This window comes from Pleurodeles waltl, chromosome 11 (assembly GCF_031143425.1).
Source record: "Pleurodeles waltl isolate 20211129_DDA chromosome 11, aPleWal1.hap1.20221129, whole genome shotgun sequence".
Lineage (NCBI taxonomy): Eukaryota > Metazoa > Chordata > Amphibia > Caudata > Salamandridae > Pleurodeles > Pleurodeles waltl.
Window position 1 is genome coordinate 30,187,493 of NC_090450.1, and position 27,146 is coordinate 30,214,638.

General features: G+C 42.3%; 1 protein-coding gene across 1 annotated transcript in view; it reads left to right on the forward strand.

Moving 5' to 3' along the window:
- Nucleotides 1-27,146, forward strand: part of LOC138265295 (cytochrome P450 2J4-like) — a 214,536-nt gene that overhangs the window by 154,406 nt on the left and 32,984 nt on the right. Inside the window, exon 8 of the mRNA XM_069212901.1 lies at nucleotides 15,590-15,731. Coding sequence (XP_069069002.1) covers nucleotides 15,590-15,731 — 142 coding nt within the window. The remainder of the gene's footprint in view (nucleotides 1-15,589; nucleotides 15,732-27,146) is intronic.

The window sequence follows — 27,146 nt, forward strand, 5'->3', positions numbered from 1 at the left end:
TACAAGCAGAAGAAAGCATCAGGTTTAATGATAAATTAATAAAAGAACAGCACAAAGTATCATTTTGGCATACTCCAAGCCCCACCATGCAGTAAAAATCAAGCTTGGAACACTCATCAAGAGATGTACCAAAACATCGCATTCTTTAAGGGACTCTAAGGAAATCTACCAAGACATAGCCCATAACACACGTCCCATCCTTGCACTTGCAAAAAAAAACTTACTGTGGACACTTTCAATGAAGATATAAATAATAGTTAAACAAATAGCTTGAACTGAATATGTCTCTTATCCATTCCAGTCGTGACAGCTGGTGGCTCAACTAACCGTGAACATAACTCACTGGAATCGTAATGGCAGATAAGGTGTGTTGACAGACCTGTTGATTTCCTCGGAATTCTGCTGCCCAATCTCTTTGTACTGCCATAATGAAAGGCCAGTAAGCCAAACTCTCCCTGAAGTTGGAAGAACAAGAGAAACCCAACCACTTCCTAGAGGTGGATGGACTAGCACCCTCCTCTTCACTCCCAGCTTTCACTGCTGCAGTACCACTCTTACCACTCTTACGCCACCATTTACCACTTTCCACTGAAATGGCATGTCTAGAGATCTGAACAATTTGTGTACTAGGGTAAAACTTCAAGGAACCTCTCATGAGGCTCGGAGTCTTCCTAATCTTTTCCACATTCCCAATGTGAAAATTTACCTCAAAGTCTTCTAAATATATGTATATATCTATATATATCTATATTCAAAAAGAGATACATCTGTGGTGGAATGAGGATTGTTGTGGTAACTTCATAACCTGTCAAAAGACCAGTTCTGATATGCTCAAACCAGACAACAACCCTAATGGAATGGTTTCTTTCAACATACGATTCACCCTCTCCACCATTCCATTCCTACATGACCTTGCCCACGTCAATAATCACCAGAGGAGTCCCCCAAGGATCCGTCCTCTCTCCCACACTCTTCAACATCTACATGGACCCACTCACTACCATCCTCAACCGAGCCAACATCCGCTTCCATCTCTATGCTGACGACACTCAACTTTACATTGAAATATCCTCTATAGAAGACATTCACCGCCTGAACAACACCCTTAAAGAAGCTCAATGTTGGCTATCCCACAAGCACCTGAAACTCAACCAGGATAAGACAGAAATACTCCTCCTTTCGAAAAACTAATCAGCTCCCCCAGATGCAAGAATGGCTGAAATCCATTGACGCTCTCAGAAGCAATCTTACCCCTACGAACACGGTCAAGTCACTGGGAATCACTCTGGACACCAACCTGACTAGGCAGGACCATATCAATAAGAACGCCAACAATGCTTTCCACAGCCTAAAACTGCTAAACAAAATCAAATCTTTCATTCCCCAAGACGATCTCAAACAGGCCACACAAGCATTGGTGCTCTCCAGACTAGACTATGGGATCTCCATCCTTAACGGCACGGCCAAATCCCAACTTGCCCCCATGAGGTCCATCCTTCATGCAGCTGCCAGACTGGTGACTGGAATTAAAAAATTTGACCACATCTCCCCTGCTCTGAAGAGTCTAAAATGGCTCCTAATTGAAGCCCGCTGCAAGTTCAGAACTGCCTGCCTAACCCACAAAGCCCTTCATACGGGAAACCAGAATACCTCGCCAATAAACTCCTGAAAGCAGGTCAAACAAGATCACTAAGAAGCTCAAACACCTTCCTCCTCATCCTGCCCAAAACCCAGAAGCAAAAAACGTGGACATGCTCCTTCTCAAGCAACGCCCCTAAAATCTGGAACTCGATACCAGTCCACATTAGATCCAATCCTTCCCACCAGATCTTCAAGAAGCAACTAAAAGAATTCCTCCTCAACCAACCTTCACTTCACAAAGAATCTCTCACCCCCCACCCCACCACTGCCGTCACTTTATCTTCTTGACCCTGTGAAACCTACATGTATAACTGTCTCTTTGAACTTGTTTGTTTATTACCAATACTGTTGTAAAGTGCTCTGATACCCTCGGGTCTTGCCAGCGCTATAGAAAACTATCTAAATAAATAAAATAAATAAATAAATATACTAGGCTACAGGAAAATGCTTGCCATCGAAAGAAGACAAAAAGGTTTGAATGGAATGAGATTTACATTGTACTCCATTGTCTGTCACCAAATATTTCAGGAGACCTTCCATGTGAAATAAATCTTTCAAGAAGCTAATGACAATACCAGTATTGTTTTCGCTGATAAACTTGCATTCCACCGACTTGGAATGATACTTAACTATTACTAGAGCAGACCTCATATTTTCTTCCAATGTATGCACAGGACCAATAAAATGAATTCCCAACTTCTCCCAAGGAAATTTGGGGTAGTCAACCGGAGACAACAAGATATTATAGGTGCTTAACGAGTTATCAGACACTATCCATTCTGTACACCCAGCCATTAACACCTCCGCTTCTCTATCTATCCTAGGCTAACAATAATAGGTAGAGAGTCTTTTATTTGTTCCTGTCAAACCACCATCCCCAATAGGTGCAAACTTTATCATTCATGTTCTTTCTGATTCCTCAGATGGAGGAATCAGTAAATTCACTCTCAGTACCAATCCTCCTTCATCTTTGGAATAGAGTTTAACATCTCTCTCCAAAGAATTCTCGCTGGGCCAACCTTGAGCAATAACATCTTCAATAATGACAAAATCAAGACACAATTCCCATTCTTCTTGAGAGATAATATCCTCTGACAGCAAAACTATATGAATGGACCCTACAACACATTCCAGATCTTCAGTAACATTATCATGAGAAACTGTATCTAATGGGCATTTTGATAAAAAACCTGCTCTAAATTCTTTCCTCCAGCAACGTGTCTACCAGTAGAAATACATTTGTACAGTTAGATAGGATCCTGAATAGTCATAGACTTGCTTTGCATCGGCTTAATTCACCTAAGAAAACATATTAAAGGCTAATAATCTGTGGCTTAGGGGAACTCTCTTTCACACATATTTGTTGAAAAATAATTATTGACCTAAACACAAGCTAGTACCTCTCTCTCTATAGAACTGTAGTTGTGTTCAGTATTTGGCAGACATCTTGAGGAGAAAGTAATAGTATTTTTTTTATCATCCTCCATCTGAACCAGAATCACCTCTACACCAAATGAACTGAGATCTACAGTTACTATTGGAGATATGTCATCCTTATAGGCAGGTGGACCTCTTATATATATATATATATATCTATATAGACAGAATGTATCCCTTATATAAGTGTTTTGGAAAATGTTCCTAAACTGGCAAATTCTTACCCCAAAACCCATGCCTCTTTATTAAACAAAGTAGTTAATTGTCTCAAGATGCACTCGGGCTGGACTTCTACCCTGTAGGTTAAGATAATATCTGTAAGAAGAGTCCCCTGGGTTGGCCAACAAGCGAAGATTTCTCCTAGGGACTGTAAAGTAAACAATTTTTAAAAATCCATCTTCATACAGGCTATGTTACAATGCCTGCATCCCCTAACAATTATGCATGGGAACATCAAAGCACAACCTCAGGGTTATTTTTATGGGCCCTGAGTGGCCTTTTCAGATCATCACCTGTACAAACCTCAATTGTGGAGCCTGGTGATTCTAATGTGACCCCATTGGGCAGTCTAACAGGTATGAGGTCCTCTCATCCCTAGACCTGAGGCACTGATGACACAGAACTACCTGGATTGTTCCCACTCATCTGGAGCCTGCTTTCCCTATGTGGGTGATCCTCCTGCTCTGACCACAATCATCATGCCTTAAAGTAATCTATGGAATGTGGCTGGTTTACAATCTAAATTGTACAATCTTGTCCGACTGTATTTACAAAAGCAGTATGATATCATCTGTTGCTAGGAGACATGGGAAATTAGAACCTCAGCACATTAATGGGTACTGCACCTGTTTTATGCCTGTGATTCCTTCACCAGCAGGAAGGGATAAATGTGGTCTATCAATATTTATTTCAGTGAAACTAGTTAACTTGACTGTGCGCTCTATCATACCCCATACTATCAAATATTATTGTTTATGCTCAGAGAATGATTTGATCTTATATTGATAAACTTTTTTCATAATATCTTTGGCCCGTTTATGACAAAGGATGCTGATGATCTGGAGAACCAGCTGTTGGAAGCAGAGAGCAAACTGAAAAGGGGACTTTGATGATGTGGTTTGACATTTTAATGTTTGCACATGTGATTCTAAAATAATGGCAGCTTGTGGGCTTCAGGATGATTTCAATGTACCACTCCCCCAGTTCAGACATACCCCATATGGCGATGCTCTGAACAGGATAATTTTACCAAATAGATAGGTTTATGCACAAGATTTTAATTCTGTATTTTGTAAACCAGTACGATCTTTAATGGCAATGGTACTTGCACCACAAGTGATCACACGCTGTTTTAATTACTAGTACCTATTTTTCCGATTTACGAGGTGGTGGTTAGCAGTATTAGTGACCATAATCCGCTAATACTACAGCTGTCAATTGATCTTGCCAGTAAAAATACCCATGTCTCTTTTAAAACTTTTAAATACGCCAAGAATAAGGGAGTCTGCATTAGGTAGAACCAACTGAATAGTCAACAATTTATGCAGGAATAATCAGGTATTAATTAACCAATGTTTACAGCAGAATGGCATTCCCAAAGATATTGTTCAGGCATTCACCTCCCTAAGCGCCTATATTTCTGACTGAACTGGCCTGTTTAATCAAACTTGTTTCCAAGGTGCACAAAGTTTGAAGTCAGCATTGGAGAAATGCCCTTGGATAAGTTTGAAAGAACTGCTGCTAGGAAAGCCTACAAAACTGCCATTTTAGCTAGGAAGGAGCAGATCCGGACTACATCATGGGCGGACCTGGAGAAATCAAGTAGTCTAAATAACCCCAGTGCCCTCTGAAAGTAGTAAGTTATCCCTTTTTGACTAGCTTTAATGAACCACAGATAAACACCCTCATATCAGTTGACGTCTGAGTTAAGGATTTTTCCATGAGTTTGATCCTAAAAACATGACGCATGCACCTCCTCTGGTGGAAGAAATCTCTTATGATTGTAAAGCGGCTGTCCGTTTGAGTCAGTCTATTGAAGTTGCAGATGTTATCTCGGCTATCAAAAGTAGTTCCTCGGGAAAGTGTTCGGCCCTGACGGAATCACCTCAGATTTATTTAAAAAGCATATCTGATTTGGGGCACTCTTGATCACAAAAGTTTTAAGAGCAGCTTTTGTAGGGCCTTTGATACCAACTTTGCATGAGACAGTAATGGTACCCATATTTAAATAGGGTGTTAAAAATTAATCTTGCTTCTATCACCCCATCATGTTACTGGACAGTAGTGTTAAAATCCTAGATTGGGTAATATTTATTATTCTTATTTTTATTATTTGAGAGTTTTATACAGCGCTGCCTAGACCCAACGTTATCAGAGCACTTTACACGTTATGTGAACAGAGTCCATAGAATTAATACAAGGATTTAAGGTTGGCATAGTATGTCCAGAGGGGAAAAAATGCAACATTGTAAACATCATAACATATATCAAAAGGTATAGAATAATAAAACAATCTAGGTCGGTGGATTTAGATGATGAATTGGGTAGAGCATGTCAAGTGATGCTATTGGTGTGGCGAAATCATGGAGCGAGTTGAAGTCTGTTCAGCAATAGAGATTTGAGAGTTCCTTTGAAACAAGTATAGGAGAGATTACAAGGGAGCTCCTTAGTAAGTGAGTTCAAAATCCTTGGAGCATTTCCTGAGAAAGACCATTTATTGGAAGTGATGAGAAGAAATGAGTTGAGTAATACTGTTCAAACTCGGAGATTGGGTCACACAGAACCAGGTATTGTTTGCTATACATTTAGAGTTTTGTCCAGGCTTGGGCAGAGTGTATCAAATCTCTATCTTCTTACTCAGAAATATGTTCAGGTTAAGAAGGGGTCTATACACCTGGCTTTTATGGACCTCAGATGCACATTCCATTTTATCCAGTGGCCCAAATTATGGCACATCATCGAAGGTCTGGGATAGATAGGGCCTTAGTTGACATACTTCACCGGCTACATGGGCAAACGTCAGCCACGATACACTATACTAGCGAGGGAGACCTAAAATTAACTCTCTAATGGGGGTACCCCAGGGCTGTATATTTTCTTAGATCTAGAGGTAACGATCTCTCTAACATTTGCACTCGTCATATACCCATACTTTTGTACGTAGACGCCGCAGCCCTTATATATAGAACTGCCAATGGCTCCAGACTCGTGTGGACGCCTTTAAAATTTTTATGGATACCCTTGAGCTAAAGACAAATCTCTCAAAATCATTTGCAATGAAGTGTGGACTGAGGTTCTCCAAATATCGGAAATTTAGGGCCTCATTTACATGGCCCTTGTACCAACAAAGCATCACTTTTAGTGACGCTCCGATGGTGCAATGCCTTGTAAATACAGCCTCTTGACATGCATCACTTAGCGTGGAAGGGGCATGCAATGAATGTTGCTGTGGACGTTCCACTGCAACACCTATTGCATTTTGACGCTGTCCCAGATTTGCTTGGAATCGTAAGCCTGAGGCAGCGCCAAAAACTAATGCCAACTGAGTGGTGGCGTTAGCATGCACAATGAGGAGAAATACAGCAGCACACATAGAAAGAATAAAACACCATGAATGATTGTTTATGTGCGGAAGGTGTCCCTTCCTGCACATAAATAATCATTAAATAATGACGATTTGCTACTTCTATGTGTGCTGCACACACATAGAACCAGCAAATAGCCGCTATTGATTATTTATGGGTGGGAAGGGACACATTCCTTCACATAAACAATTATTCCCTGCAACGCAGGCATCCTTACAGTGTGGTGCAAGGGTGCCTCAGTGGGCACTAGGCAGCTACATTTTGCCCCAGTGGTAGAGGAAAACAGGGGTGCACCATATTTTTGTAAATACGCTGCATCCATGCGTTTCTGAATTGATGCAGCACGGCGCTGCCAATTTTGATGAAGGGCAGCTCTGCGCCACTTCCTCGTAAATGAAGCCCTTAGTCTGTCTGTAGAGGAAATCACTAAAGTCCAAAATTGTACATACTTAGGAATTCCGTTCTACGTTGCTTTTCATTGGAAATGTTTGGTAAAGATTATTGTGCTGCAGTTTCAAAGGGCTCTTGATTCTAATTTTCGTTTTTCTAAAAAGTAAGGGCCAAGCCAGTGTAGGAATTAGTCCAGATTTTTAAAAAGTCTTTATTGGTATCAGATTTGGGGCGGGAATGTTTGGGTACTCCAATGTTTGTTCCTTACAAAAGGTAGAAAACAAAATTATATGTAGTCTTTTGGCATTCCCACAATCCTCATCCACTATATTCTGTCATGCTAAGGTAGGTCTTGGTTTTGTGGAGAAGTATATTAAATTACAACCCCTGCTATTATGGTTAAAAATCTGGAGGAACCCAGAAGCCTGTTTTACTAGATCTTAAATGTTGGATTGTCTTGCCCTAGATAATGCAGTGTGCATACTATGACTGTCCTATGTTTTGAAATGTTTCCATGCACGGGGGATTCCTCAATTGTTTTTAAAGCCAGACAACCCCCTGCCCATGCCCCCGGCTTCGGTGAAATCTCTATTTTATAAGCAATGTCATATTGTACTTAGGACGGACCCCCGGGCAGGGGCTCTGGTATACCCACTCCACATGCCATGCCTAGCATTGCCTCTCAAACTATTTCCTAGCAAGCGGCTTTGGGTTTTCCTCACTAGATGATGCTTCATCTATTTCTTTTTTTTGTTTGCCTTTCCCTTTCCAGGGACACGGTATGCATCACTACCTACGTGCCCCGTGATGGTATCTCTATGCAAAGCACAAAGCACCTTATATTATTCGGTACACTTTACACCTCATAAAGCAAATACTTTCTCATCCCAATTTTACTTAAATCTATAATCCTATAAGGTGGCTTCTGCATTTTTACAGCAATTAGGGAGTAGTTAGGTGTGCTAAGTGATGATTAATTTTGTTAAATTCTCCATGTCAATTAGAAAGAGATTTTGATTTTGATTTGGACTGATAATATTGAAGCTTTGTTTTATTGTATTGTTCATGGTACATTATATTTTATTTGTTTTATTTGTTTAATGCTTGTGTAAGAAATGTATTGTTTCGTCTATGACATGCACTTTCATTGCTCAAGGTAGCTGAATAAAGTACTATGACTTGACTTGGCTACAATCGAAGATATGACAAACCTATAGGCATGTAATGCAGGAGTATTCACAATTAATCCTTGCAGGTTTTTAAAAGTATCATGTGCTTCTTTTCCGCAATAATTTCTAATGGCACTTCATAATAATTTCCTTTAAGGTGCTGTTTGTAGTGCAAAATTATTCATAAATGTGAATAATATTTGCAAGACCTTGGAAAAATCATACCTAGTCTTTGTCTTTAGGGGTTGGGCTTTCCGTTATGGTCCCTACCAATTCTGTTTTCAGTCTGATACCTTCAACAGAAGCGTGATGTCCTAAATATTCCTCATTTTTTAACAAAAATTTACATTCTTCTTTTCAAAGTGTAATACCATGAGCTTGTAAAGTATCGAACTAGGTGCAATACTTGCAAAAGATTCTCTTCAGTATCAGTAAAAATGAGGATGTCATCCTAGTAGGCCAACACGTAAATTCCTCCTAAGGTATATAACATAAATTTTTGGGATAACTGAGGCAGATGAGGCCAGGCCAATTGACATACAAAGGAATCTATATGATCCAAATGGGGTATTAAATGTTGTTAGTCAGAAAGATTTCTCAGTGAGCTGATCCTAGTGGTACGCAGCTCTCAGATCTAAGGTCGCAAACACTTTTGCTTCACCTAGGGCCAGATGTAGGAAAGAAGCAAATTGCGACTTGCAATTTGCGAATCCATGCGACTCGCAAATTGCAAGTCGCAATTTGCTATGCAGAAAGGTGTCTCAGACACCTTCTGCAACTGGCAATGGGGTCACAAAGACCCACCTCATTAATATTAATGAGGCGGGTCGCAGTTTGCGACCCCATTGCGAGTATGGGCACTCACGGGGATGGTGGCCTGCTGGAGACAGCAGACCACCATGTCCGTGACTGCTTTTTAATAAAGCAGTTTTTTTTTTCCATCTGCAGCCCGTTTTCCTTAAAGGAAAACGAGCTGCACTTGGAAAAAAATACCGAAACCTTTAGTTTCGGTTTTTTTCAGAGCAGGCAGTGGTCCATTCACAAAGGGGAAGGGGTCCCATGGTGACCCCTTCCCGTTTGTGACTGGGTTACCATCCGCTTCAAGTGGATGGTAACTGCGATTTCATTTGCGACCGCTTTCGCATTCGCAAATGAAATTGCATAGCGTGCGAGTCGCAAATAGGAAGGGAACACCCCTACCTATTTGCGAGTCGGAAATGCATTTTGCGAGTCGGATCCGACTTGCAAAATGCTTTTCTGCATTGCAGAGAGGCTTTTGCGCCTCGCAAACGGTGTTTTTCGCTGTTTGCGAGGCGCAAATCCTTTCCTACATCTGGCCCCTACTTACGCTTTGATTACTCGAATCTTAGGTAAGGGGAAACAGTCTACCAGGATGATCTTATCTAGGGATGGTCCTGTTTAGGGACCTCAGATCCACCCTGTTAGAAATGGGGTCTCTAGTTGGCAGAGGTATACACCTTTGTCCAAATAGGGACCACAACCCTAGTCAGGGTAAGTCACGTACAATCCAAATGATCCTATGCCCACCCTCTGGTAGCTTGGCACTAAGCAGTCAGGCTTAACTTAGAAGGCAATTTGTAAAGTATTTGTGCAATAAATCATACAGTAACACAGTGAAAACACCACAAAAATACACCACACAGGTTTAGGAAAATATAAGATATTTATCTGGTTAAATTAAGGTCAAAACAATAAAGATCCAATATGCGCAAATTGAAATATCACTTTTGCAAGATTAAAGAGTCTTAAATCTTAGAAATCAACAGTTGTCTATTGTTAGCAGAAAGAACCTGGTTTGCGTAAAAAATAACATGCACGGAGACCGCAGAGGAGGCGATGCGTGGAAAAATAGGGTGTGCGTCACATTTTCCTGCGTGGTACAGGCAATGCGTTGTTTCTTTTCACGCTGCATCGATTTCCAGTGGGGATCTTGTGACGGCCAGGGACGATGCGTGGAAATCCTGGGGGTACGGGACGAAGTCACAGGTGTTGCATCGATCCAGTATGGCAATGTATCAAATTTGCTGTCGCACGGCAGGCGCTGTGTATCGATTCTTCACTCGGGAGTCGGGCTGCTTTGTCCCGTTTCGGCTGTGCGTCGATCCGGTAGGGATGTGCGTCGATCCGGTAGGGCTCTGTGTCAAACTTCCGGCCACAAGGCAGGCGCTGCGTCGATTCTTCACTAGGAAGTCGAACTGCGTTGTTGCGGTTTGGCTGTGTAGCAATTTTGTCGCACAAGACGGGCTGTGCAATGTTTCCGGCAGGCTGTGCGATGATTTTTCAGACACACAGAGTTCCTTGAAGAGATGAAGTTTTTTTTGCCCTGAGACTTCAGAAAACAGGAGGCAAGCTCAATCCAAGCCCACGGAGAGCACTTCTCAGCAAAGTCAGAGGGCAACAAGGCAGCAGGGCAACAGCAGGGCAGCAGTCTTTCACAGCAAAGCAGTCCAGATGAGTCCTTTCAGCAGCCAGGCAGTTCCTCTTGACAGGGTGCAGGTTCAGGTCCAGAAGTGTCTGAGTTGGTGTGGTCAGAGACCCAATTTATATACACAAAGATGCCTTTGAAGTGGGGGAGACTTCAAAGAGCAGTTTTGAAGTGCACAAGGTCCCCTTTCAGTACAGGTCTGACTGCCAGGGTACCGGTAGGGGGTTAGTCAGTTCATTGTGTGAGGGTAGGCCACTAGCCTTTGAAATGTAAGTGTCAGACCTTCCCACCTCCCAGCCCAGGAAGACTCATTCAGTATGCAGATGAGTTCCGGTATGACTGAGTATCCTGTGTTTGTGGTTGTCTGGTTGAAATGCACAAGGGAGCTGTCAACCAGCCCAGCCAGATGTGGATTGGAGACAGGATGTAAGGCACAGATGGATTTTAAGTGCAGAGAAATGCTCACTTTCTAAAAGTGGCATTTCTAAAATAGTAATATAAAATCCAACTTCACCAAGAAGTAGGATTTTGTACTATCATTCTGGCCATACTAAATATGACCTGATTACCCCTTTCTGATCAGAATTTACCACTCAAACCATATATGAGGGTAGCCCTAATTCTAGCCTATGAAAGGAGCAGGCCTTACAGTAGTAGAAAACGAATTTAGGAGTTTTACACTACCATGACATATAAAACACACATGTACTTGGCCTGCCTTTTACCGATATACCACCCTGCCCTATGGGTTACCTAAGGCCTACCTTAGGGGTGACTGATATGTAGAAAAAGGGGAGTTTAAGGCTTGGCAGGTACTTTTAAATGCCAGGTTGAAGTGGCAGTGAAACTGCTCACAAAGGCCTTGCAATGGCAGGCCTGAGACATGGTTAAGGAGCTACTTTTGTGGGTGGCACAACCAGTGCTGCAGGCCAACTAGTAGCATTTAATCTACAGGCCCTGGGCACATGTAGTGCACTTTACGAGGGACTTACAAGTAAATCAAATATGCCAATTGGGTATGAATCAATGTTACCATGTTTGATGGAGAGAACATATGCACTGTAGCACTGGTTAGTAGTGGTAAAGTGCACAGAGTCCTAAAACCAGCAAAAACAGTGTCAGAAAAGTGGAGGGAGGCAGGCAGAAAGTTGGGGGATGACCACCCTAAGGCTGTCAGGTCTAACACACCCACATAACCTTATAACGTATTTTCTTCTTTCCCACAACAAGAGGAGAGATCCACTGAGAGGAGTCAACTGGCTCTACCACCTTTTCCTTCCACAATTTAATGCAGATGTTCTTTTAGTTGACCCTAATACTCAACAGAGCATTCTGCACCTTATAAAACATAGAAATAGCCCCTAGTTTGAGGTCAATTTTATGTTCATAACAATTCACTTTTCCAAATTTATCTATAAATAATGATTTATTAGGTGTCAAAAAGGTGCTTCAAAGATAAGGTTTGAGGGACTATTGGCAACAAGTGAGCTAGAGCAAGCCATCAAAGGTCTCAAAACTGTACCAACCTCCCCTTGGTCCCTCCAGTGTGGTATGTTGTAACTTCTCCTTGCTACATAGACCATGGTGTGCAAACCTCAATCCTTATACCTAACGCATTCTTTAAAATAACCCACCAAATCAGTTTCAAACCCTCCAAATGCTGAAGCATGAATGCCAGTGGCAACAAGCTTATGTGTTTCCATTACATATTCATACAACTTGTCAGTCACTCCACTGACAGAATATCCTGAGTCTACAGTGACTTCAGTTTCCACATCACCATTTGTTACATTGCAAGCTTGATCCCCATGCTTGTCCAACAGTCCTACAGACTGGGCCATCCTGACACGCAACACTAATTTGCTGCTCTCTGCACATATTTCAATAAACCTTTCTATGGTGTGACATTGCTCCTTTACAAATACAATTGCCTGCATGTTGTTATTTGCTCAATAAAAGTATGCACTTATTTGCATTTCATGCAAGTCTTCCCTACTGCAGGACAACGATTTGTGACCAACACATTAAACAAGTTTCCTCCGTACTTGAACCAGAGATCTCAGGGTTAATGCTTTCAATATTTGAACTTGCCAGATGTTTAGGTTGGGATAAAACAGCATTCACAATTTCTACTTCTTGCACATCCTTAGTTCCTTGGATGCCATTATTGATTGTTCAGTTCCTCTCGCAATTTCTAATATCTCTTCCAAACTGGGATTCCTGCAGCACAGTAGTCATCCCTGTGTTCTTCTATCAAAACAGTTAACTACAATCTAATCCCTTAAGTAATTATCCAGTGCTCAGCTGAACTGAAAAGTGGAAATAAGGATTCTCAGTTTTGCTAAGAATCCATCAGTGGACTCATGTTGAACTTACTGGGATGTCAAAATCTGTGTCCTTCCACTATTATACTAGTATCATCCTTGAAGTGTTATTCTAACCGGTCCCTGCTTCCTCAAACTCATCCCAGAAATCTTGGGCTGGGGGAACTAGTACAGTTAAAGGATTAAAAAAAATGTTTTGATCCTTTGTTCTTAAGCAATTACATAGCATATCTTTTTTTCTAAACAATCAATGGCAATCAAATACCTGTCTAAAGTCCTAACCATTGTTTCTACTTTAATCTCTGCATGTGTGGTTCAGCTAAGTAAATGGATGGAATATTTTAATTTCACTTTATGGATTCCATTATATGAGATATAGTTTGTTTAATAGTGTTGACTGTGTACAATACTTTAAACAAGTATAGATTGATGGTAATGTGTGATCATAAAACAATGCTTTCTACCACCTTTGCAAAAATCAGCCCCATGTGTAAGAATTGGTTCCTGAAGGAATGCTTTTGAAAATAAAATTAAGGGGAAGTCCACCAATTAAGCTCCCACAAACTTTGTTTACAACAAAGTTGCTCTAGGAGAATCAGCCAATATGATACTCACTCTTAGCTTTCAACAAACTCAGGAGATTAACCCAATCCCAAAGAAGAATACAATCAAATCATCCAATGTTGTGCCTTCTTTGTTTATCTTACTTACTTTAGGAACATCTAGTAGTAGAAAAGGCAAAGTGGGAGCTAGCACAGCCACAATCCATGGGTCTGTCAGGGCTGGACACAGAAGCCAAAGCAGCATGGTGAAAGATACTTTTATACTTCCATACATGCTGAATGCTTCATGAGGTACATGAATATTGTTAAAAACGATGGCACAGGCAAAGGCACAGTAACCCTCCGACAAAACATGGCACTCTCAGTGGGGAATGTGAATTGAACCTGGCTCTTGATGTCAAAAGCATGTGAGGGCAGTGCGCACACAACGTTTGATAGCCCAGCCAATCCTTCAGCCACTACATAAACATGGATTTGGTGCAGTGTGACACCTCAGTAGGGACAATCACAGTAGGGAAAAGCTGCTAAACTAAAAGCAGCTTATCCTTAACCAGAAATTAAAGGGAGGTTTAGCAGTTTTTAATACAGCCACTACATAAACATGGATTTGGTGCAGTGTGACACCTCAGTAGGGGCAATCACAGTAGGGAAAGGCTGCTAAACTGAAGGCGGCTCATCCTTAACCAGAAATTAAAGGGAGGTTTAGCAGTTTTTAATACTGCACACAGTGCCAAATAGGTGCTCCTCATCGGGTTCATCCCATCCTTCTAGCTGAAATTAGATTAGGTTGTCATTCTATTCTACTGTTCGAGAAACTCTAAGAAAAACTACCATGACATAGCCCATAACATTAGGGTTTGGGGTCTCATGGTCATTCACACCAGCATTGAGTGGCTGGGAATTAATCTAACAATCCATGGTTTCTCTTTGTTGCAGTGAAAGAAGCAGGGTCCATAGCACAATTGAGAAGAGATGCTTCCATACTTGAAGTATATCTACAACTGCAATTCTGCAGCTGTGGCATTCTCTGACTAATTTTGAATATATCACATGTGCCACAAAATCCACCATTTGCTTCATAATTTGCAGCTTTTAACAACATAAAAATGTTTCTAGCGAAAATGTTCAAAAGTTACAAAAAAAAGAATGCCATGCATGGTGTACTGTAGTGACAGACAACTTTTCCTCATGATTTGGGATTTACTGCATTTGCCACCTTATCCACAATTCACTGTATTATTTCTAGCTTTTAAAAAGCATTTCTAGCAGAAACCCTTCAAAACATACAAAAGAGTGCAGTGCACGGTGCCTAATAGTGGCAGACTGTTTTTAGAAGTTAACTATTCCCCTCTCCGGTGGTTGCTTCTTTTTGGGCATAAAATGGGTACTAGTGATTTGTAACATTTACACAGTGTTAGTGCATGTCAAAGTAAAAAATTGTGAAATAATACTGCCACAGAATGTGCACATTATGATGCATAATTAGGAATTTCTTGCTCACCCCTACTGAATGCTATGCTCTTCCATTTCCCCCTCAATTCTAGCTGCCCTGTGTATAACTATTTTTGTTAAATCTTAGTGTTAACATTCAGAGAGGTAGTAACATATACATCAAATTGTTTAAGTGCCTAGAGGGGTACCTTTAATGCATTGGCTTTCACTCTGTAACGGACAGTTTCTCAGATGTACACTAATAACTACTGAAGTGTCTAGGCTTTAGCAAAGGAAGTTATTGCTTGACAATGTTGCCCATTATTGCAAAAAGCCTCTATGGAAGGCAGTGGACTACTACCCTGCATCCATCTTAGGTTAGGTAGTTGGACCAGATATTATTGGAACCTGATTGGTAAGTTGAGAATCCTTTTGTGACCAGTCAGGAAGGGACAGGGTGGTTATGAGTAAAATGAGATCATGGTGGTTTCACATGGTTACATGAAAAACAAATCTATCTGCTGGCCATCATATATAAAAATAACAATGGGCAATACTTTAATGATCAGAATTATGATACCTGGTGTGATTTTATTTCTTGCAGGGTACCATTGTTATTCCTAATCTACCTTCTGCTATGAATGACCCCGAATACTGGAAGACACCCGATCAGTTCAATCCAGCCAATTTCCTGGATAAGGAGGGACAATTTGTGACCACTGAAGCCTTCTTACCCTTTTCTGCAGGTACATCCAGTCAAAAACAAAAAAGGCCTTGTTCAAAATACCCATTATATAGGCAGCCCCTACTGATTCTTGGTGTCTTCTGCACAATAAATCAGTAATCTATAATTATTTACAGATTAAGCAATAGTGACTATGTAGATATTTATAAGGTGTATTTTTCAAAAAACAATGTTTTTGTGGTTTGGTAACAACTTTGGCAGAGGTGGACAGATTTACACAAAATTTGGAACTTGCTTGGTAAGTCTAGCTCAGTTTATGATCACATATTTTGCACTGATTGGTTTTCCAAAATAAATCATCCAGGATTTTTTGCTCTGCTTCACTGAATCACACAAAACTATTTTTCTGGTATGGTGTAACTCCGTTTAGTAGTTCTTGAGATGCTTGTGTTACTAGAAGGTGCCTGTGGGCATTCAATTGTTAATCGTATTCAAGAAGGAACAGGGGTTATAAAAGTGAACAAATGTGATTGGACCTAAAACCTTTCTTGTTGGCCATTTCAACATGTGAAGATCCAGAGAGGATTCACACATTCTGGAAATCTGATTAGCTCCCATGATGGAAAACTTTATTGAAGCATTATTACACGATGAGACACACTAGCGTCTCTACACAAATCCTCTATTTGCGGGTAACAAATCTGTAGGAGAAAGTTGCCAATCTTATCATCCACCTTAGGTCAGCCAATGAGGGAAGGCAGCAGTCCCAACTTCTTCATAGAGTGGAATGGGATCAAAGAGACTTCTGACCCCACCCCACTCTGTGATGAGGTGTCACTGATTGACACTTGTCCTGGGTGCTTCAGGGCTTAAACCTGAAGCGCACAAGTCGGAGTCAATGGGTGACGCTTCCCCTCGTCAACGAGAGGGAGGGCCTCGAGGCACCTATGCAGAGCTGAGGAAGTCATGCCCATAGGAGCTGTCACCTCTTCAGCCCAGTAGAGTTCAGCTCAAGTAGCCAGGAGCCTGCACAAATTGCGCAAGTCTAGCTCCTGGCTGCCTGACGTGAAGATGAAGAATGTCTGTCAGGCTGACCTTTGCTCGGCCTAACAGTCACTCTTCTTGAGGGGCAAAAGGTGTGGGGGTGTGGCCCCTTCGCCCCAATGGACGGGCCACGGCTGGACCAGCTGGAATTATATAGGCTGAAGGTGTGATTTTGTGCTTTCAGAAGGGATGTGCAGTCAATGGAATGTGGCACTCTCTGTGTTAGAAACTGCAGATACATTTTTGTAGGCTGTAGTGAGATGGTGTTTGTTTGGGAGGGAATCTCTTAGCCATGTCCCATTTCGCATTTATTCAGAAAAGATTTAGACTGCCCTAGCTATTGGTGCAGATGTAAATGCCACCTCCCCCTCCCCCTCCCTCCCAGCTTTAACTCGTACGTCTTCATCTTGCTCTCCAATTTGCCTATCATAACAGAAAAGTATTCACCACTGGCACATGAAGTAACAGTAGATGTTGTAGCGCCCAGGAAAATGTGCTGCATGGTTAAATACTCATAACATCTCAAAAGCAAGATCTATTGGCTATGCCAATGCTTGTTTTGTTACTTGTACCAACACAGCTCATACTACGCAGAGACAGATGCTTGACAGCCTAGGTGCCATAAATAGGGCTTTTGCCTCCGTTCAGGTGGTGGAAAGTTAGGAAAGCAAAAGGGATTAGGCTCCTTCAGAAGGAGGAAGCACTGTGGCATGGTCGGAAAGGGTGTAGTGGACTAGAGCAACTGTGTGGAAAGGGCAGTGTGGTTGTAAGTACGTGGGACAGGCACATCGAGGACAAAAAGGACCATGTATGATTGTAACAAATCAACATGCCGCACAGCAAAACAGGTCAACTTCCTGTACAGAACAGTATAGCTAAGCAATGCCAAACCATCATATTGAAGTCCCAACATATTGAGGTCACCCTGTCCCACTCTATTCCAAACAGTGCCATCTTAAAGACTTTTGATCCTCTGATATTTTTTGGAGCCCCCTTTCTGGAAAAGCTTTGAGTAGATTTCATATTTTCAACTAATTTAAGCCTTCAAGATGCCTTACAATACTGAAGTAAAAACTTTGTTTTCAGAAAGGGACGCACACAAAATTAGGTGAACTCCTAAATCAGTCTAAATCTTGACACAGTAATATTGTTATCAAAATATAACAATATATGGAACATGTGGAACCTAAAAAAAAATCAAATTTTATTGACATTTCCTAGCAGTCAATGCTTCAGTCTCAAATGACTGCATGTTAACTAACAAACCTTGAAGAAATATTTGTAACCATGCAGCCTGCTTTCCGATCTATTTTCTTTTCTATTTCTACTGTTATTGTGTAACAAATAGCAGTAACCACCTCTGCCCATTTTGCAGCAGTGTTCTTTCTTTACCAAAGAGAGAATAAAGTGTTAGAGAAGTACGGAAAAGTATTGATGATTATGACTCAACATTGCGAACCATTCTCCATCTTACGCACATCTGGTATTTTTACCCAGGTGTTATTAAGAGTCCTAATTACTATTGATAAAAAGGTGTAGTACTCAAACGTATGTGCAACCATGGGGCAAAAAGTGAAACAAAGAATGTTAGACCAGACACCCTTAGGGTGGTCACCCCTAACTTTTTGCCTGCCTGCCTCCCTCCACTTTTTGGACACAGTTTTTGCTGGTTTTAGGACTCTGCGCACTTTACCGCTGCTAATCAGTGCTAACGTGCATATGCTCTCTCCCTTAAAACATGGTGACATTGGTGTACACCCAATTGGCCTATTTCATCTACTTGTAAGTCCTCAGTAAAGTGCATTACATGTGCCCAGGGCCTGTAGATTAAATGCTACCAGTGGGCCTGCAGCACTGATTGCGCCACCCACCTAAGTAGCCCCTTAACCATGCCTCAGGCCTGCCTTTGCAAGGCCTGTGTGTGCAGTTTTACTGCCAATTCGACTTGGCATTTAAAAGTACTTGACAAACCTTAAACTCCCCTTTTTCTACATATAAGTCACCCCTAAGGTAGGCCCTATGTAACCCATAGGGCAGGGTGTTATGTTAGTAAAAGGCAGGACATGTACCTGTGTAGTTTATACGTCCTGGTAGTGTAAAATTCCTAAATTCGGTTTACACTGCTGTGTGGCCTGCTCCTTTCATAGGCTAACATTAGGGCTACCCTCATATATTGTTTGAGTGGTAGATTCTAATCTGAAAGGAGTAACAAGGTCACATTTAGTATGGACAGAATGACAATACAAAATGGGGCTGACTGGTGAAGTTGGATTTAATATTACTGTTTTAGAAATGCCACTTTTTAGAAAGTGAGCATTTCTCTGCACTTACATCCTTCTGTGCCTAACAATCCACGTCTGGCTGAGTTAGTTGGCAGCTCCCTTGTGCATTTCACTCAGACAAACCCCAAACACAGGATGCTCAGTCACACCTGCACACATCTGCATACTGAATGGGTCTTCCTGGTCTGGGAGGGTGGAGGGCCTGACATGTACATGTCAAAGGACAGTGGCCTGCCCTCACACAATGGACTGCCAAACCCCCTACTGGGACCCTGGCAGACAGGATGGAACTGAAAGGAGACCTCGTGCACTATTTGAAGTCTCCCCCACTTTAAAGGCACATTTTGGTATTTAAACAGGGCCAACTCAGACACTTCTGGACAAGAAACTCTGCACCAGAACCTGCAACCTACCAAGAGGAACTGCCTTGCTGCCCAAAGGACTCACCTGACTGCTTTTCTGCAAAGGACTGCTGCCCTGCTGTTGCTCTGCTGCCTTGCTGCCCTCTGGCTTTACTGAGAAGTACTTCCAAGGGCTTGGATAGAGCTTCACTCCTGTTCCTTGAAGTATCAGGGGCAAAAAGACTTCCTCCTGCAAAAGAACTCCTTGTGTGGTGAAAATTTGACACATAGCTAGCCAGAAATGATGCACAGCCTGCATCACGGTGAGAAAATCACTGCACGCCGAACTGGAATGACGTAGCCCGGCTCCGCGAGTGGAGGTCGATGCAGCGCCAGCGTTGTGACCGGAACTTTGACGCACAGCCCACGGAATCGACGCATAGCCAAACCGGAATGACATAGCCCGACTTTCTGCGAGGAACATTGACACAGCGCCTGCTGTGGGACAGAAATTTCCCCACATCGCCTACCGGATCCACGCAGCTCCTGCAACTTCGTCCTACACACTGAGGATTTCTCTGCACCGTCTCCGGGGTGTCCGAATACCCCGCAATCCGAAGAGGATCCAAGTCTTTGCACCGGAAATTGACGTATAGCCTGCCCTGCATGAAGACTTATAGACCCATCGTCTGTGTGCACTGGAGTAATCGACGCACATCTCCCCATTTTCCACGCATCTCCTCCTCTGGGGTCCCTTGCAGAGAATTTTAGCGCAAACCAGGTACTTTGTGCTTGCAAGAGACACTTGTTGCTTTTTAAAGACTAAAGACTCCTTTTTCCATTTTCTACAGTGATAATTCAATCTGTACTTATCAAATCTTTATCGTTTTGACCTGCATTTAATGAGATAAATATTCTATATGTTTCTAAACACTGTGTGGTGTATTTTTGTGGTGTTATATTGTCTTATTGGATGATTTATTGCACAAATACTTTACACATTGCCTTCTAAGTTAAGCCTGACTGCTCAGTGCCAAGCTATCAGAGGGTGGTCACAGGATACTTTGGATTGTGTGTGACAATTCAGATTTGGAGCCTGTGCCTGCTGTCTCCAACACGGCAACGCAGCTCGGGTTGGAGAGACCTCAGTGTACATGTGTGTTTGGCCATTCTGAGACAGCTGGCCTAACACACATGTGCACTGAGGAGAGTGCACACCACTCCCCCTCCCTGCCTGTCATCCCCAATGGCCCTGCCCCCTTGAAAAATAAAATGATAATAAACATTGGGCCAGATTTACAAGGCCCTTGGGACCCTTAGGACCACACTTGTAGCAAAGGTTTTGCAGCAAATGTGACACTAACAGGCCACTACCATAGTGCCATATTTACAAGGTGGTGCAAACTAGGTTTGCACAACCTTGTAAACCCTTTGCTTCACAACCTGTATAATATATGCATGATGTATGCAAAGGGGGCGTTCCCTCGTTAGAGGGTCATTAAAAATGGCGCAATAGAATCTACAAGATTTCTTTGCTCCATTTCTAGCCTCATTTTAACACTTGCTTAAAGCAGGCATTAAAAGGAGGCTTCCTTTGATTTCAATGGGCCTCTTAACACTATACTTGATTAATGTCTTTTTTTTTAACGTTAATTCAGTATAGCGTTACAATAGTGTCAAAAAATCATGCTATTAGCCCTAAGATGTGCCATGGTGCGCTGTATTCTAAATACAGTGCTACCATGGTGGCATTAGGGGACACAAGGGAGATGCAAGAAAAGTGGCGCATCACTAGTCATGCGCCACTTTCTTGTAAATACAGCTCATAGTGTATTATCATTTTATTTTTCAGGTTTTGCAGCTGCTGCTGCTTTTGGGGGTGAAGCTCCTCCGCCATAGCGGATCAGCCGCCACTGGCTACACAGGAAAGGTTTATACCTCTCTGTGACAGCCCAGCAGGCAAGGGATTGGCTACATATAATGAACATACTAGTAAGAGTTTATAGAGGATGACAGAAGTTAAGAAGTGGAACAAATAGCATAGTAACAATCAGCGTATACTAAGCTGGTTATGTATTAGGGTGAGCTGGGAGTGGGGATCTAAGGGAACATTTCAGAGTCTAGCTGTGACATTTTAGGGGCCTGTAAATGCCTTGCAAACACAAAACAAGCGACCCATCCCAATGGTCACAAGACTTTGGATGCCAATGGATGAGCAAAAGCAAGTATTCAAACAAAACTTAGAGAGGATAACTATGTTGGGGGTCTTGAGCTGTGGCATCTCTGAAAGTAATGGTCGAGGGTGCACCCAAGGGAGGGGACACCTCTGTCATGATTGCATGGGCTCCTGGGTGAGAGCTAGTGTGCAAAACAGTTTAGTGTTAAGATTATGGTTACATATTTTGGAGTTCGCTGTCAGAGAGCAGGACAGAATATAAAAAGCCAGGAAATACTCAGGAAAGGACTAGGGGCAGGAATGGTGGAGGAAAGACTTAGAAATACAAAAATGGCAAACATTATTTTGATGGTGTGATGGAATGTCAGGGATTAAATTACTATACTTATAGAGCTATGGTGGGAGCATATTTGAGTAAATGGCGCATGCAGATTGCCTGTCTATAAGAGACCGACATATTACCAGAGGAAGCAGGTAAACTATGACAGAAGTGGGGAGGAAAATCGTAAATTGGTACATGCAGGCTACGGGATACATGATAAAGCAGTAAGCATTTGCTTAGCACCAAAAGTAGCAAATGCTGTGAAAACGATTGTAACGGACACATAGGGGCGATATGTCCTTTTAAACTAACAATTAAATGAAGGAAACCTGATAATAGTAGACCGTTATGACCCTAACACAGAATTTTATACAAACATAGGCAGGCTTTTCGCCTGGATCTGCTTTCTTACTGATGGTGGACATTAATTGTGTGAAAAAGGGCACCTTGGAGAAAATATCTCCAAGTCCAACATATAAGCAAGGAATAAGAAAATCTCTATCATGGACCATGGTAGACCTTGACATGTTAGACATTCAGAAAGATCAGCACTAGCACAAACAGGAATTCTCAAGTTACACACATGCAACAGGTACATACACCAGAATAGATTATGAGTTGGTAGTTAACAAGTAATCACAGCAGGTGCCAGACATGACATATGCAGGCATAATCTTATCAGATCACTCCCGTTTAAATTTAAATACCAAAATCAATGTGAGGAAATGGCTTACAGCAGGTTCACCTCCACTTTTTACTGCATTTTTTGACTATTAGGTACTGGTGTGATGACCCTGTGATGCACTGGGCCCTACTCAGTGCCAGTGCTCGACCCTTAAAAGTGTATGTTTATTTGGCTTAAACCCAATTGCCATGGGATATCTTACTTATCAGTACCAGCTGTTACTAAGGCCTGTAAGTTACAGTGTCCCTCATGGACTGCAGCACTTATTGTGCTCCACAAACGTGATAAAGTAAAGCAAGTCGCCCTGCCTGCCACTGCAGACTGGTAGAGCTTTTTAGGTCGAGTGCACAAGCGCTGTGGCCTGTTGTAATCTATCTGTGGGCTTTTAACCACACCCACCGCACGCCCATCAATATCACTCGTTCGTGGGCTTGCCTTTCAATAATCCTTTGTTATCATTGTTAAATACTTTACCTTTGTTCCTCCTTGGGGCAGTTTTGTTACCGCCTTGGAGATTGACCCTGTTACATGGATAATTGCACATTTGCCAATACGTTTGGCTGTGAGCGAACTTCTTCTTCCTTTTGTGTGTCTCCTTCATGTTCACGCTAATGGTGGAGATGGTGCTTTGAATTCGGTCGCTTATGTCAACTATTCTACTTTTCATTTTCAACTTATGTGGCTAGAAAAGTCCAGTTCAGAATTTACAATACTAATAACTCTAACTCGAGCAAACGCGAGACCCTTTGCATTGCAAAAGCTTATTTAAACTGCTACCTAAACCTTGCCATTTACAGCAATAGAAAGCCTGGCACGTGCCCACTGCTCGGCAAAATGGCTGCCAAGGATCGGAACTCCAACGAAGGGGAATGATCTGGAGAACATCTGTACAGAATCTCACCTAAGTGAAGGTTCGATGCTGCAGAACGCTCCTCAGCCCAGCAGTGGTGACCTTTGCAGTTTTGGGGGTCAGGGAATGTTGCAGTGAGAATCTGATCCGCCTGGCTCTCCACTGCACTTTGACGCTGCCATCTTCGAACCAACGTACCAGCCCCACGCGCTCGGGGTTTTTTCACTGTGCAACACCGCGCAACCTACAACCCTGAGCAACACATGGAAGACGAGAAACAGAGACAAAAAATGCACTCTACGGCCTTTCCTGACTCTATAGCCATACCGTATCATTGACCTCGCTTTCTTCACAATGTAAAGCATGTATGCCAGTGATTCTCATGCATTCAGTGAGGCCCTCTTTGCAAACATGCACCCTGGATCCCTTCCCAGAAGCATTCTCCGATGTAACAATGGTGGGCTTTTGATCTCTCACACCCGCAAATATGCTGCCTCCAACTCTGGTTATGATCATACTTGTTGATTTCAGATTGGCAGCCTCTCGGATATGGAACAGTATACACCCCAAGTAACCTGGCTTTACCACATCACAATATTTGTGGCAGTATCCACTGATTCACTGCAAGATTGGCTGGTCATTAAGATTGGATAAATATAGAACTTTACTTACAACTCAATCTTGTAAGAACTGTGGTATCTGCCTACACCATATTATGCTGAAACAGCGTGCATGTCACTTAGTATAATTTATACAATGCACAATACTTGAAGACATCTCCATTGCTCCCAAACTTCACCTAAATATCCTTCTGATTTATATAGTATATGACTTTGCTCACTATGAAGGCTTGTAGGCACAGCAGCATTTCTTTACATCACATGTTTACTCCACAGGATAATGTATACAGATTATTGCCATCAGTGAATTACCATTGGTGAATTAGCAACATCAAAATCTCAGACCTCATTGTCGATACTCCTGTTGTCCCTTTTTCACTATCCTATCTTTACATATTCCAGATCCAGTCATTCCCTCATTGCATATCCTGAGGACCCCTCAACCTCTGAGTTCTTATTGGAAACTTCATTGTTCCCAATGTAATAATGGCGGACACCAAAATGAGAGTCACAAAACTGCAAAAGTTCTTAAAGATCAGAAATCCGGTACAAAGAGAATCTAACAGAAACCACCATTACCTGCTTCTCCCATTAAAAAATGAACAAGATATGGCTACAAATATGGAAATTATCTTACAACGCATGAACTTGCTGCATGATCTAATGTTAACAACCAAAACAAACACTGGCACATTGCAAACAAAAATGCCAGATCTTCAAAGTGAAGTTAAAGCCAGGTGCGGCTCCTCCGCTAGGCTGGAGGAGCGTCGCAAGCCCCCCCCCCTCCCCAAGCCAGCAGCAGCTGCAAACCTTTTAATACAAAATGATAAAAAACTATGTTTATTATTGTTTTGTATTAAAAGGGGCAGTGCATTGGGGGTGATGAGCACTCCCCTCAGTGTGCATGTATGTTTAGCAGGCCGTCTTGGGCTGGCCAAGCACACATGTGCACAGGGCTCTCTCCAGCCAATCCTGATGCTGCTCTGAGCAGTGTCACGATTGGCCGCAGGGCAGGCTGGGAGCCTGTGCCTGCAGCCTGGACCGACGACAGAGGAGCAGCGCAGCATGCAGTTAAGGTATGTTTTTATTTTTTATGATTTTATTTTATTCCCCCTGCTCCTTTTCCCTCCCACAAGTCACTACTGGTTAAATCTCTTGCTAGCTCCCTTGAAAAAGCAGAATTGAGAAGAAGTAAAATTGGTGATTTTCAAACTGAGCAAGGAAAGCGAACCTCCCTTTTGTCTCTGAGAAAAGCAACTCTGGAAAGAGATCTCATTGAATTAGAAGACAAAAAAAGACAAAGAAATATTAAAAAATTGTGTCTACCAGAAAATTCTGATGCAAATGACCATAATTGTGCCACCATCCAGCAACCTTGTGAGGCCCCAGGCATTGCCTTCCAGAAGAACTTTCAAATTGAATGTGCACTCAGAGGACCCTCTAGCCAAACTCTTAATTGCTGAGCAACAAGGCCGTTTATCTTTCCCTTGCACAGATAGCAGAGGTGATTCTTAGCTGTATGTGGAGAATCAAAGTGATCAACTGGAATGGCGCTAAAATAGTTATGTCCCAAGATTACGCCAAGGCCACATAGTGAGGCAAAAGGGTGTCCGGACAGTAAGAACAGCTCTAAAGTCAAAGTCAAAATATTCTTTATTCGATCTAAAAGATCATGAAAGAAATATGTATAAAACATCACAAAGATATAGGAGACCAATAAAAACAAGTTAAAAAACGAATAATAAAAAGCACTCAGAGGCAAAATAATACATCAGCATGATCAGTGCAAACGTGCTAAAGAAATACAAAGGACTCAATTAATAATCAATACATCATGATCCAGAACAACATAGATTTCCTCAGATAAAGTGAGTGCTTTAAAAAGGATCCTACTGCCTGAAAAGTAAGAGGGCCTTCCAATTGCTGCAAAAAGATCAGCGTGACTCTGCATTCGCTATACTTATATTTTTTCAGTAATGGGATGAAAAACTTTTTGGAAAGGGGAGATACAATTTCCAGAAAAAGACAAAGTGCAGTAGGGTTGGCGGGTATGTCTCGTTACAGGGGCAAGATAACATATCATAGGGGCAGTGATTGAAATGGAAAAATAGAAGTGCAGTGTAGGAAAGTACCATCTGTCTTGGCATGTTATCCCCAATTTCTGCCTCTTTGTTAGTGTGTTTTTACTGTCTCACTGGGATCCTGCTAGTCAGGACCCCAGTGCTCATAGGGTGTGCTCTATATGTCAATGTGTGTTACTGTGTTGTCAGTATGCTTGACTGTGTCACTGAAGTTCTGCTAACCAGACCTCCAGTGCTTACGCTCTCTCTTTTCCCAAATCTGTCACTATGGTCTAGTGACTCCATATTCCAATTAAGACTGACACACTGGACCTCCCTTATAAGTCCCTAGTATATGGTACCTAGGTACCCAGGGATTCGGGGTTCTGGGAGATCTTTATAGGCTGCAACATTTCTTTTGCCACCCATAAGGAGCTCATACAAACACTCCTTCAGGACTGCCACTGCAGACTGAGTGAAATAGTGCACACACTATTTCACAGCCATTTTCACTGCACCAGGTAACTTATAAATCACCTATATGTCTAACTTTCAGTTACTGAAGGCTAGGTGCAAAGTTAATGTGTGTGAGGGCACCCTTGCACTAGCAGAGATGCCCCCACATTGTCTAGGACCAATTCTGGTGTTGGGGGGGCAATTCCATGCACCCTGGGGGCTCCACCATGGACCCCCAGTACTGCCAAACCAGCTCTCTGAGGTTTCCAGTGCAGCCCCAGCTTCTGCCATCTCATAGACAGGTTTCTGCAGTTCAAACTCAGGAAGGCAGATTCATGCATTTCCTTTAGGAGAGGGGTGTTACACCCTGTCCCATTGGAAATAGGTGTTACAGGAATGGGAGGGGTGTCCTCCCAGAGCCTCTGGAAATGCTCTGAAGGGCACAAACGGTGCTCTCCTTGCATAATCCAGTCTACATTGGTTCAGGGACCCCCAGTCCCTGCTCTGGCACAAAACTGGACAAAGGAAAGGGGAGTGACCACTCCCCTGTCCATCACCACCACAGGGGTAGTGCCCAGAGTTCCTCCAGAGTGTCCCTGGCCTTAGCCATCTTGGATTCAAAGGTGAGGGGACCCTCTGG